Source organism: Taudactylus pleione, unplaced genomic scaffold (genome assembly GCF_031769625.1).
Source record: "Taudactylus pleione unplaced genomic scaffold, aTauple2 ptg000978l, whole genome shotgun sequence".
Classification (NCBI taxonomy): domain Eukaryota; kingdom Metazoa; phylum Chordata; class Amphibia; order Anura; family Myobatrachidae; genus Taudactylus; species Taudactylus pleione.
The window spans coordinates 925,108-939,550 of NW_028285379.1; the positions used below are offsets into that span (position 1 = coordinate 925,108).

General features: G+C 51.5%; 1 protein-coding gene across 1 annotated transcript in view; it reads left to right on the forward strand.

Annotated features, from left to right (window-relative positions):
* Positions 1-11,109, forward strand: part of HASPIN (histone H3 associated protein kinase) — a 104,948-nt gene extending 93,839 nt beyond the window's left edge. The window contains exon 16 of the mRNA XM_088460774.1: positions 10,037-11,109. Coding sequence (XP_088316900.1) covers positions 10,037-10,244 — 208 coding nt within the window. The 3' untranslated portion in view covers positions 10,245-11,109. The remainder of the gene's footprint in view (positions 1-10,036) is intronic.
* The last annotated feature ends 3,334 nt before the right edge of the window (positions 11,110-14,443 follow it).

Sequence of the window (14,443 nt, forward strand, 5' to 3'; positions counted from 1 at the left end):
AAACGCATAGAACCTCAAAAAGGTCTGAATGGAAGACCAGGTGGCCGCCTTACAGAGCTGAACAGCAGAGGCGCCACGGCTAGCAGCCCAAGAAGGGCCCACGGACCGAGTGGAATGAGCCTTAACAGAGGCTGGAACAGGTAAACCCTCCTGCATATAAGCCTCAATAATAACAGAACGAAGCCAACGGGCTAGAGTCTGTTTGTTGGCAGGCCAACCCCTCTTGTGAAAACCAAAGAGGATAAACAAAGAATCCGACTTCCTCACAGAACTAGTCCGGTCCACTTAAACCTGGAGTGCCCTTACAACGTCTAAGGAAGTCTCCCCAGCCGAAAGATCAGGTGACTGAAAGGCTGGTACAACAATTTCCTGATTAATGTGGAACCTGGAAACCACCTTAGGCAGGAAATCAGGACGAGTGCGAAGCACCGCTCTGTCCTGATGAAAAATTAGAAAAGGGGGACGACAAGAAAGCGCCCCCAAATCTGAAACCCTCCTGGCAGAAGCAATTGCCAAGAGGAAAACAGTTTTAAAAGTTAGCCACTTGAGCTCCACTGACTCCAAGGGCTCAAAAGGAGGACCCTGTAAGGCCCTAAGAACCACCGCCAAATCCCACGGGGCCACAGGTGGCACAAAGGGAGGCTGGCTTCTCAAAACACCCTGGAAAAAGGTGTGTACGTCCGGCATAGCAGCGATCCTGCGCTGGAACCACACCGACAGACCAGACACGTGTACCTTCAGTGAAGAAAGACGTAATCCTAAGTCCAAACCGGACTGAAGGAAAGCCAGAATACGCGAAACACCTGGGGATCATAGTTTCTGGCCTCGCACCACTGAAAGTAAGTGTGCCACACTCTGTGATAGATCCTCGCGGAAGCAGGCTTGCGCGCCCTCAGCATGGTGGTAATAACTGAGCTAGAAAAGCCCCGAGACCTCAGGACGGCTGTCTCAAGAGCCACGCCGTCAAAGATAGTCGACCCAGATCCGGGTGAAGACAGGGCCCCTGAGACAACAGGTCCCGCCGTTGAGGTAGGAGGTACGGAGCGTCGATGGACAGGCTCCGCAGATCGGAGTACCACGTCCTTCTGGGCCACGCTGGGGCCACCAGGATCAGTGTGCCTCCGTCCTGTTTGAACTTGCGCAGGACCCGAGGCAGCAGAGATATCGGAGGGAACAAGTAAGCCAGTTGAAACAGCCATTTCACCGACAGCGCGTCTATCAGACTTGCGCCTGCGTCCCTTGTCCTTGACCCGTACACAGGCAGCTTGTGATTGTAACGGGACGCCATCAGGTCCAGCTCTGGCAGCCCCCACTTGTCCACGAGTAGTTGGAATACCTCTGGATGAAGCGACCATTCCCCGGGATGCACATCGTAACGGCTGAGGAAGTCTGCCTCCCAATTGAGGACTCCTGGGATGAAAACTGCCGAGAGAGCTGGAAGATAGCGCTCCGCCCAAGCCAGGACGCGGGACACCTCCGACATCGCAGCTCGACTGCGAGTCCCTCCCTGGTGATTGATGTACGCCACCGTGGTGGCGTTGTCTGACTGCACCTGAACGGCCCTTCCGTGAAGAGCGGTGCCGGACGACTGCAGGGCTCTGTATACTGCCCGCAGTTCCAGGATGTTGATGGGAAGAATCGCTTCCTCCGCCGACCAACGACCCTGAAGTGACAAGGAGCCTGTCACCGCCCCCCAACCCCGGAGACTGGCATCTGTCGTGAGCAGAACCCATTCCGGGATCCAAAAGGGGCGCCCCTCCAGGAGATGCGCTGTCTGCAGCCACCAGGCTAGGGACAGACGCACCTCCGAGGACAACACCAGCATCTGAGAGCGGATCCTGTGTGGCAATCCGTTCCATTCTGAAAGAATCAGCCCCTGCAGGGGCCTGGAATGGAACTGGGCAAACTCCACCATGTCGAATGCCGACACCATGGACCCCAAAACTCTCATCGCTGAGTGCACCGACACTCTGCCACTGCTCAGACAACTGTGAATCCGCAGCTGTAAGGAGGAGACCTTCTCTGGAGTCAGAAAAATCCGTTGCTGACGAGAGTCCAGCAGGGCCCCCAAATGAACCATCCGTTGTGATGGGATGAGGGAGGATTTCTTCCAGTTGATCAACCAGCCGTGCGCCTGTAGACAAGCGACCGTCAGGTGGAGATGCTTGATCAGTACCTCCGGGGAGCTTGCCAGCAAGAGGAGGTCGTCTAGATACGGTAGCAACCGTATCCCCTGGCTCCGAAGGTGAGCCGCCATGACCGCCATCACCTTGGTAAATACCCTTGGTGCCGTGGAGAGACCAAAGGGTAGAGCCCTGAATTGGTAGTGGTTGTGGAGAATAGCAAACCGCAGAAACCGTTGGTGCGATGTTGCTATAGGCACATGGAGGTAGGCGTCCTGGATATCCAGGGAGACCATATAATCCCCCGGTTCCATCGCCAGTATGATGGAACGCAAAGTTTCCATCCTGAATATGGGAACCCTGAGAAACCTGTTCAGGGACTTCAAATTGAGGATGGGGCGATGAGAGCCATTGGGTTTCTGCACCAGAAACAGCGTAGAGTAATACCCCATCCCACGTTGAGACTGTGGTACGGGTATAATGACCCCCGCCGTCAGCAAGGCCTCTATGGCTTCCTGAACCTGCAAGGCCTTGGTTTTGTCCTGAGAAGGACTTGTGCAAAAAAACTGGCAAGGCAGCCTGTGCCGAAAAGACAGGGCGTACCCCTGGGAGACCACTTCTCGCACCCAGGCATCCGTGGTGGTATTGTGCCAGCACTGGGCGAATTGAAGAAGTCGGCCTCCCACTCTGGGGTCCCCCAGAGGGAGGCCCGTCCCATCACGCAGAAGGCTTATCTTCTGGCTTGGAAGAATGGCGCCTAGCACTCCAGGCTTGCTTCTTTGGCTTTGAGGCGGTCTTGGGTGCGGACTGCCTCGGGAAGGACTGACCCTTTGCCTTGCCCTGAACCCGAAAGGAACGAAACGCCGAGCTCCGGACCTTAGCAGGTGTAGTAGCTGAAGGGAAGAAGGCTGACTTGGATTTTGCCAGGGTATCTACTATTTTGTCCAGGTCCGGACCAAATAGTAATTCCCCATTAAAAGGTAAGGCCTCCAAGCCTTTCTTTGAATCCGCGTCTGCTCTCCAAGACCGCAACCACAAGGATCTACGAGCAGACACTGCTGCCGCCGAAACCCTAGAGGTCAACAGGCTAGCATCCAAAGATGCTTCTCCAATGTAGGAGGAGGCATCTCTCATCTGTTCTAACAACGCCCTCTGGACGTCCGGAGATTCATCCGTAAACGTGTCCTCCAAGGCGTTGGCCCACCCCTCAATGGCCTTGGCCACCCAGGAGATGGCCATGGACGGCCGGGCTACAGCCCCTGAGAGAGAATAAATAGACTTTAGACAAGTCTCCACCTTCCTGTCCGTAGGATCCTTCAGCGAGGATATAGACGGCAATGGCAAAGTAGCACTCCTGATGAGGCGTGTTACATGGGAATCGACTGCAGGCGGAGTTTCCCATTTCTTACAATGCGCTTCCGGGAATGGATAATTGGACGCCAAGCGTTTCTGTGGCAGGAAACGCTTACTGGTCGTCTCCCACCACCGCCATGTGATCAGTCAACTGATCAGACAAGGGGAACGCTGTAGAAGTAACCTTAGCTTTTTTAAAACTAGGATACCTTGACTTGGGAGCGGGTGCCTCATCCTCAATCAGAAGAATGGCCCGCACCGCCTTAACCAGAGCCCGCACATTAATGGAAGACTTAGTGTCTACCTCCTGGACTGAGGCATCTGAGGCTGAGTCATCCTGCACCTCACCATCATCCGAGAACCCCTCAGAATCCGAAAGATGCGCAGCCTGTGCCATGACTGAGCGTTTAGACGCCCTGGAGGGCACGTCACTGCGCAACATCGACTGAAAAGCCGAAGATGCTGCCGCCAAATCTTTGACAGTGTGGGAAAGCGCATCCACCCAGGGTGGAGGAGCTGTCACAGGAGCCTGAAACGGCACCACAGCCGGCTGTGCCACAGGGGTGGACTGAATATACATTGGCAACCCCGCATAGGGACCAACAGGCTGAGACCCCGGGGGAGTCTGCAATAATTGTGGGACACCCGGGGAATGGGGGATGGCAGGCTGGGGCAACGCCCTAGTAGGGGCGGCAGTCGGGACCGACAGATGGTCCGCGATGGACACCAGCACCTGGGAAAACATCGCCCATGGTGGCTCCTGCGAAATGGGAGGTTTAGACGTACCAGGGAGCGCCTGGCACCGTCCGCACAGGCCGTCCTGTGACAAATCCTCCCTATCCACTCCTGCAGAACAGCGCCTGCAGGAGAACAATGCTGGAGCCCCGGAGTGCTCAATCTCCTCCTCAGACATGACTTTGGTGAGTGCGCACGTTTTCTTCCTGTGTGCTGAACAACAGCCCACAATATGGCACTGTGTAGCACACAACTGTATGTGACGGACCTCACAAATACGTGATCTATATAGGTGAGGTCAGTAGAAACACCCTTCCCCCGCACACCTGTAGGGCTTGTAGGAGAAGGAAAGGGATAGGTACAGGCTGACAGTAAGTAGAAAAAAGACACAGACAGGCAGCACTAGCAAAAGTCACATACCATGCAGGAAGATATACTCACTGCACCTTTCCACTACAATCAACCTCCCAGATTCAGTGTCTGGGAGGGCTATAGCACTGTGTACACTGTCCTTCTGCAGGGGAGAGGTACACAGGGGGACCGGTCCGCGTGCTCCCTGAGAGTATCCACGCTGCCACAGAGAAAATGGCCGCTGGAGACCTCAGAGGAGGAGTGGCCCGAGTATCTGCAGCTCAGCGACGCCAGACTCCGAGCTGAAAGGCGCGCTGAGCTGAGGGGAGGAGCCGCTAGACAGGGAAGGCTTCCTCCCCAGGCTAGCATATTAACCCCCGGATTGCCGGCATCCCGCTTGCCGCGATATTAACCCTGGTGGTCTAGTGGTCTGGCGGGGTATGCCTCCGCTGGAGGGGGGGCCCGCCGCCACCGCTAGCGCCCCCGGTCTGTCCCCTAGACCGGGGGCATGGGACTGCATTTGAAAGGAACCCGCGCACCGCCGCTAATCAGCGGTGCGCGGCTTACCTGATCTCCCCGGCGTCTTCCGGCAGCAGTCCCGGGGGAAACCAGAGTCCGGCTAGTACAGACTCTGGCTTCCCCCGCCGCGATCCCCAGTTCAGTGCTGGCGTCGCGGCGCCAGCAGGGAGAAGGAGCGGCAGCGTGGGCGTCTGTACAGACAGCCCAGCGCTGCTGCTCTAGAGAAAAAACTTATAGTAAAAAATAAATAAATTTAACTAAGTTAAATAAAAAATTAAAAGCTTTAGGGGGCTGCTCCTGCAGCCCACCCCGCAGGGTGACCCGACTCCGGCCGGGCACCATCTAAAACTGAGGTGCCTGTGGCTCGGGGGCGGGGTATAGGGGAGGTTGGACCCAAGTGCATCCTGGGAGCAGCTAAAAGCTTTAACTCCGTGGTGCCCGAGGATCCAGGATCCAGCTATACCCCAAGGTCACCCTGTGGACCCTATGGACCCTGAAGTAGAAAACCTGTGTATATACCATCTCTTACTATTACTGGCCAGACTAATGCATACACACACACACACACACACACACGGGGCTGATCTATGCCAATAACATTCCCATCTTACACTGTATACTGTTACTATATATGTAATAACCTGTGTATATACCATCTCTTACTATTACTGGCCAGACTAAGCGTTGCTGGTGTTTCTGGTCCCCCACTGGCAGCTGCCAGACCCCGCAGTGCTGCTAGTTGGGTGGGATAGTGTGACGGGAAGTGTGTGTAGCATAATGTCCAGGGTAACAGATGGATGGATGGATGTATGTATGTATGTATGTGTGTACCATTCTCTCCTGCTCTATATGTATGTATGTACCATTCTCTCCTGCTCTGTATGTATGTATGTATGTATGTATGTACCATTCTCTCCTGCTCTATATGTATGTATGTACCATTCTCTCCTGCTCTATATGTATGTATGTATGTATGTACCATTCTCTCCTGCTCTATATGTATGTATGTATGTATGTATGTACCATTCTCTCCTGCTCTATATGTATGTATGTATGTATGTACCATTCTCTCCTGCTCTATATGTATGTATGTATGTATGTACCATTCACTCCTGCTCTATATGTATGTATGTATGTATGTATGTACCATTCTCTCCTGCTCTATATGTATGTATGTATGTACCATTCTCTCCTGCTCTATATGTATGTATGTATGTACCATTCTCTCCTGCTCTATATGTATGTATGTATGTACCATTCTCTCCTGCTCTATATGTATGTATGTATGTATGTACCATTCTCTCCTGCTCTATATGTATATACAGTCAGGTGCATAAATATTGGGACATTGACAGAATTTTCATATTTTGGCCTCTAGTCACCACCACAATGGCTTTGAAATGAAACAAACAAGATGTGGTTTGACTGCAGACTTTCAGATTTCATTTGAGGGTAATTACATCCAAATCAGGTGAACGGTGTAGGAATTACAATGGTTTCTATATGTGCCTCCCACTTTTTAAGGGGCCAAAAGTAATGGGACAAACTAAACAATCCTAAATCTAACTTTCACTTTTTAATACTTTGTTGCAAATCCTTTGCAGGCAATTACAGCCTGAAGTCTGGAACGCATAGACATCACCAGACGCTGGGTTTCATTCCTGGTGATGCTCTGCCAGGCCTCTACTGCAAATGTCTTCAGTTCCTGCTTGTTCTTGGGGCATTTTCCCTTCAGTTTTGTCTTCATCAGGTGAAATGCATGCTCAATCAGATTCAGGTCAGGGGATTGACTTGGCCATTGCATAACATTCCACTTTTTAGCCTTAAAAAACTCTTTGGTTGCTTTTGCAGTATGCTTCGGGTCATTGTCCATCTGCACTGTGAAGCGCCGTCCAATGAGTTCTTAAGTATTTGACTGAATATGAGCATATAATATTGCCCGAAACACTTCAGAATTCATTCTGCTGCTTTTGTCAGCAGTCACATCATCAATAAATACAAGGGAACCAGTTCCATTGGCAGCCCTACATGCCCACGCCATGACACTACCACCAGCATGCTTCACTGATGAGGTGGTATGTTTGGACCATGAGTAGTTCCTTTCCTTCTCCATACACTTCTCTTCCCATCACTCTGGTACAAGTTGATCTTTGTCTCATCTGTCCATAGGATGTTGTTCCAGAACTGTAATGGATTTTTTAGATGATGTTTGGCAAACTCTAATCTGGTCTTCCTGTTTTTGAGGCTCACCAATGGTTTACATCTTGTGGTGAACCCTCTATATTCACTCTTGTGAAGTCTTCTCTTGATTGTTGACTTTGGCACATATACACCTACCTCCTGGAGAGTGTTCTTGATTTGGCCAACTGTTGTGAAGGGGTTTTTCTTCACCAGGGAAATAATTCTTCTGTCATCCACCACACTTGTTTTCCGTGGTCTTCTGGGTCTTTTGGTGTTGCTGAGCTCTCCGGTGCGTTCTTTCTTTTTAAGAATGTTCCAAACAGTTGATTTGGCCACACCTAATGTTTTTGCTATCTCTCTGATGGGTTTGTTTTGATTTTTCAGCCTAATGATGGCTTCACTGATGGTGACAGCTCTTTGGATCTCGTATTGAGAGTCGACAGCAACTGATTCCAAATGCAAATGTCACACCTAGAATCAACTCCAGACCTTTTACCTGCTTAATTGATAATGAAATAACGAGGGAATAGCCCACACCTGTCCATGAAATAGCTTTTGAGTTGATAGTCCCATTACTTTTGGCCCCTTAAAAAGTGGAAGGCACATATAGAAACCGTTGTAATTCCTACATCGTTCACCTGATTTGGATGTAATTACCCTCAAATTAAATCTGAAAGTCTGCAGGTAAAGCACATCTAGTTTGTTTCATTTCAAAACCATTGTGGTGGTGACTAGAGGCCAAAATATGAAAATTCTGTCAATGTCCCAATATTTATGGACCTGACTGTATGTGTGTACCATTCTCTCCTGCTCTATATGTATGTATGTACCATTCTCTCCTGCTCTGTATATATGTATGTATGTATGTACCATTCTCTCCTGCTCTATATATATGTATGTACCATTCTCTCCTGCTCTATATGTATGTATATTTCTACTTCAGGGTCCATTAGGGGTCCACAGGGTTGACCTTGGGGGTATAGGTTGGGAACCAAATCCGGGCACCACGCAGTTAAAGCTTTCAGCTCCCAGGATGCACTTGGGTCCACTCTCCCTATAACCCCACCCCCAGCCAGAGGCACCTCAGTTTAAGTTGGTGCCCGGCCGGAGTCGGGTCACCGTTTAGTGCAGTGGGGAGCTGATTAGCAGCCCCTAAGCTTTATTTTTTCTAAAGTACAGAGTTTTTTATTTTTCCTTTGGATTCTTCAGAGCGGCTGCGTCGGACTGTCCATAGGACGTCTAAGCTGCCGCTCCGTCACTCCGCCGGCTCTGAGACGCCAGTACAGATCTGGGGATCTCAGCGGGACCCCAGAGTCTGTACTAGCCGGACTCTGCGGGCGCCCAGGACTGCTGCCGGATCCACGGGGAGCAGGTAAGGTCGCTGATCACCGCTTGCGGTGATCCGCGCATTTAATATGCAGTCCTGTGCCTCCGGTCTCTGGGGACAGACCGGAGGTGGCGGCGGGCACCCCCCATACCCCGTGTGTCCACTAGACCACCAGGGACTTACTGATCGGCGCTGGGAGCCGGCGTCCCGGGAGGTTAATAGCCGGCCAGGGGAGGAAGCTTTCCCTGTTACAGCGGCTCCTCCCCTCAGCTCAGCGCGCCTTTCAGTATTTATAGTCTGGCGTCGCTGAGCTGCTTCCTCCGCGGGCCACGCTTCTTCTGAGGTCTCCAGCGGCCATTTTCTCTGTGGTGCAGCAGAAATCTCCGGAGATGGCAGTGAGTCCAGTCCCCCTGCGTACCTCACCATCAGGTCAGTGTACACAGCGCTGTAGCCTTCCCAGACACTGAATCTGGGTAAGTTGAATGCAGTGTAATAGTGCAGTATATTATATGACATGTTTATGTATATATGTATATATCTGCATTGTATGTGACTTATGCTAGTGCTGACTGTACTTTATTCTCTCACCTGTCAGTGTATATCTATCCCTTTTCTTTATCTGCCCTAATACAGCTGTACTTGGGGTGGTTCTGAGACCTCACGTTTATATACTCGTTGATATTTGTGAGGTTTGTCACATACTGTTGCGTGCTGCACGTTGCCACATTTTCGTTGGAACTGTGTGTTGCATACGCTGAAAATGGGTCCCTGCAGCTAATCTTAGCGTCAGTCAGGACCAGTATAACGCTGCTTGATATTTCCGCCAAGATTGGTCAGATATGTCTGACCAGGAGATAGAGCGTTATACTGCACCCATTTTTACTATCCTGCAAGTCATGTGCTGCAGGTGTTAGTGCGGAGGATTTGTTTCATAAAGGGTTCTGTGTGTGGCGTCATCGGGTGCCGGCCCCTTTCACGACCCCCTTAGGCGGTTTGTTTTCTCGGGATCCTCTCAATTGCGGATCGCCGGGCGGGCCCCATTGTTGTACCTCACCTGGGGGTTACTTCACCATACTGCCCTTTTCATCTCAGGGTATCTCGCAGCTTCTTGCTCTCTTCCCCTGTGACACAGACTATCGCTCCCTGCAGGGGTTTTTTGCAGAATATGAATTCCCCCTGGTGCCACAACAGTCTGTCATTCCCCTTGCAGGGATTCCCACAGCCACCCTGGGTTTATGTCGTTTTCTACGTAACGCAAAGTGGCGTGGTTGATGTATGTATGTACTATTCTCTCCTGCTCTGTATGTATGTACCATTCTCTCCTGCTCTGTATGTATGTATGTACTATTCTCTCCTGCTCTGTATGTATATATATATATGTATGTATGTACTATTCTCTCCTGCTCTGTATGTGCCCGTGCAGCTTACATTCCTGTTTTTCCCATAGGAACAACTGGTCCTCGTACAGACCGCACTCCAATGTCCTCTGGCTGCACTATCTGTGCGACAAGCTGCTCAGCCAAGTTCGGTATGTAAGGAAGCCGACGTCCGTGTCTCATCGAAGGGAGCTCCGCAAGCTGCGCGACTTCAAGAGAGACGTCCTGCAGTTCAGCTCTGCCACAGAAGTTCTGCAGAAGTGCAAGCTCTTTAACTGACTTCATTGGCAGAGACTTCACGGCACATAGCCGGTCCCGCAGAGCAGCTGGGGCGCTCCGCAAATCACCGACCGGGAGGTTCCTTTATTCAGTGATGATTGTTCTGCAGATTTCTCCTTCTCTGGGTGTATGGCGCCTCCCCTGAGGCACAGCCTGCTCCATGGCTCCAATGTATACGCTCGCTGGTCAAGAGGGGACGAGTCGCCATTGAACGCATCATTTCTGTGGCCTCTTGGTCTGATTACTGCGCAGCTTTATAGCTTTGCCCTCTTTAAGAAGATTTATTTTAAATGCAAATTTTTGTCCCATACGTAGAAGTTTTTTTTAGATATTATATAATTTATATAAAATAAAAATCGGAAAGACTATAGATATGTACAATGTACCAGTCTATTTAGACCCCTCCTCTTTATTAGGGGTTATAATGATCTCCGCTATATTAAATCCCCACCTCAGCTTCCTGGTCTCTGTTATGTAGCTCTTAGTGTACAGAATCCTACCCCCAATTTACCCCTGAGGGAGGGAAGGAGGCAGAATACATCTACCCTTTACAGAGACAGGGTCCAGTCCCCCTACCAATGTATATTATTATTAGTAATCCGGATATTTCTGTACTATATCCTTTTTATAACTGTAAATGTCAAATGCCAACAGAAATGTCTAATATTTAGTCTACAGGAACGTTTTATACCCCAGAAAGTTTTATACCCCAAAGTTTTAGTCTACAGGGAAGTCTGCGCCCGCCCCCCCTCTAGTCGCCATGGAACAGTATTATAGATTGATGCTCGCAGGTGATTCTGTGTCTTGTAGTTCCATATGAGCTGAATAGCAAAGTTTACACTATAAAATGATTTATCTTAAACCAGTTGAACATTTATTTGACTGGTGTTTTTATTACACTTATTGTAACGTGAGTAATAATGAGATGATAGAATGGTATCGTACGCTCTCATGTAGGCAGCGTGTATGAGTGGGGTGCAGCGCAACACAGCTATTCCCAACAGAGGCAACAAGTTATATGTATAGCCTACATTACATGTACAGTCCTGTGTCCTCACATCAGGTTTATGGGCTCCTTCCAGTCTATACTCAGTAATGTTGGTTGTCCTGCTCCTTCTTTCTATTATCTGTATCTTTCCACCTCCATACCCCTCCTCACATCATGTCACATGCAGCCCTGTCCTCACTGACACATCCCTCATCTCCTGATATACTCTGTGCTGCTGGGGACCCTGCTCCTCCCACTATATAACTCTCCATCTGTGACTTCCTGCTGCCTCCATTCTCCTCCTCAAATCATGTCACTGCCCCTGTCACATGCTGCCCTGTCCTCACTGACACATCACTCATCTCCTGATATACTCTGTGCTGCTGGGGACACTGCTCCTCCCACTATATAACTCTCCATCTGTGACTTCCTGCTGCCTCCATTCTCCTCCTCAAATCATGTCACTGCCCCTGTCACATGCTGCCCTGTCCTCACTGACACATCACTCATCTCCTGATATACTCTGTGCTGCTGGGGACACTGCTCCTCCCACTATATAACTCTCCATCTGTGACTTCCTGCTGCCTCCATTCCCCTCCTCAAATCATGTCACTGCCCCTGTCACATGCTGCCCTGTCCTCACTGACACATCACTCATCTCCTGATATACTCTGTGCTGCTGGGGACCCTGCTCCTCCCACTATATAACTCTCCATCTGTGACTTCCTGCTGCCTCCATTCCCCTCCTCACATCATGTCACTGCCCCTGTCACATACAGCCCTGTCCTCACTGATACATCACTCATCTCCTGATATACTCTGTGCTGCTGGGGACCCTGCTCCTCCCACTATATAACTCTCCATCTGTGACTTCCTGCTGCCTCCATTCCCCTCCTCAAATCATGTCACTGCCCCTGTCACAGGCAGCCCTGTCCTCACTAACACATCCCTCATGTGCTGATATACTCTGTGCTGCTGTTTGTGGCTTCCTGCTGCCCCTATTTCCCTCCTAACATCATGTCACTGCCCCTGTCACATGCAGCCCTGTCCTCACTGACACATCACTCATCTCCTGATATACTCTGTGCTGCTGGGGACCCTGCTCCTCCCACTATATAACTCTCCATCTGTGACTTCCTGCTGCCTCCATTCCCCTCCTCACATCATGTCACTGCCCCTGTCATATGCAGCCCTGTCCTCACTGACACATCCCTCATCTCCTGATATACTCTGTGCTGCTGGGGACCCTGCTCCTCCCACTATATAACTCTCCATCTGTGACTTCCTGCTGCCTCCATTCTCCTCCTCAAATCATGTCACTGCCCCTGTCACATGCTGCCCTGTCCTCACTGACACATCACTCATCTCCTGATATACTCTGTGCTGCTGGGGACCCTGCTCCTCCCACTATATAACTCTCCATCTGTGACTTCCTGCTGCCTCCATTCCCCTCCTCACATCATGTCACTGCCCCTGTCACATACAGCCCTGTCCTCACTGATACATCACTCATCTCCTGATATACTCTGTGCTGCTGGGGACCCTGCTCCTCCCACTATTTCTACTTCAGGGTCCATAGGGTATCCACAGGATACCTTGGGGTATAGGTGTGACGTCAGTCGCAGGGCACCAAAGAGTTAAGCTTTCAGCCTCCCAGGATGCACTAGGTCCCCCTCCTATACCCCGCCCCCGGGCCAAGGCACCTCAGTTTAGTTTGGTGCCCGGCCGGAGTCGGGTGCACCTGTTGGAGTGGGGGCTAGAAGAGCCCCTGAAGCTTATTCTTCATGCAGCTGTGGCTGCACATCTGGATGAACAGCATGGACAGTCAGTCCTGACGTCCATGCTGTCTTCCCTACACCCCGCCGGTACCAGAACGCCGGTACTGATCCGGGGATGCTGGTGGGCGTCTGGGGTCACAGCTAGCGGTGACCCCAGATGCTCCGGACCATGGCCGGATTCAAGGGGGACAGAGGTAAGCAGCGGGGTCCCGCGGTGGGTCCCCGCTGATCACATGGTCCTAAGTCCCCAGGCAGGGGGCTCCCTGGGGACTGGCTGCAGCGTGGAGCCAGGCGACCAACCTGCGCTTCCACTACCCCCTGGGACAGCGGACCGCAGCAGAGCGGTAGCGCTGCGGCGTCCCAGGGGTTAAATGCATGCCAGGGGAGCGCGCCTTCCCTGTCTCACAGCCGGCGCCTCCCCCGCTGCACACAGCCCTCTCTGCATGCTGCCGACTGGTCCTGTGGCAGCGCTCCTCCCCCAGGCCAGCCTCCTCTCTGCTCCTCGGCGGCCATCTTCTCCAGAACGCATGGTGAACACTGCTGGAAGCGCTGGACGGAAGCATCGTGGTCTGGGTCCCCCCGCATACCTCTCCTCCGCTGTGGTCAGGTCTGTGTATGCAGCGCTGTGTCCTACCAGGCCCTGTGTCTGTGTAGTTGAGTGATCAGCGCTGTTAGTGCAGGAATTGTTATTTCTCTGCATTGTATGTGACTGTGCTAGCGCTGCTGCCTGTAATCTTTTCTTCTCTAAACTGTCAGCTTTATTACTGTCCCTGTTCTTTCTGCTAAAGCCCTTGCGGTGCGGTGCTGCAGGGTGGTCTCTCGCCTATTTAATACTTAATTGGTGAGAGAGGTCACATACGTGGTGCCATCATGTCTGAAAGTGATTTTCCCCTCCGGCTACAGTGTACCACGTGCAAAGTACCGTTAGCGGAGGGGGAGGGTAGCGCGGAGGGCCTTTGCCGGCAGTGTTTGTCCATGGCGCGGCCTATTACGGTTACAGCACCGGTACAGGAGCCGCCCTGGGCTTGTTTCGCTCAGGCGTTAACAGCTTTAGTGGGCCAGTTAGCTCCGCAGCCCGCGTTTACTCCGATGGGTTTGTCCCAGCAGTCTGTGGTGTCGTCACCCATGCAGGGGTTCCCACGACAATTGGTGGTACCCCACAGTCTCCCTATTTCCCCGCTCCCGGGTTCTCAGGAGCCAGCGTGGGTTAACTCCCTGACGAGTTCTGTACAGCACTTGTCGGATGTGTTGCAAGGGGAGTCTGTGATGCGGTCTCATAAAAGGCCGGTGGCGTCTCTGTCCGCTCCTTATGAGGATGACGAAGGGACGTCTGATGATGGGGAGATTCTAGATCCTTACGATCAGGAACCTCTCCATACTAAGGACGCTGATGCTAAGTCCAAAGTATATATTCCTGGACTTATTCGGGCGGT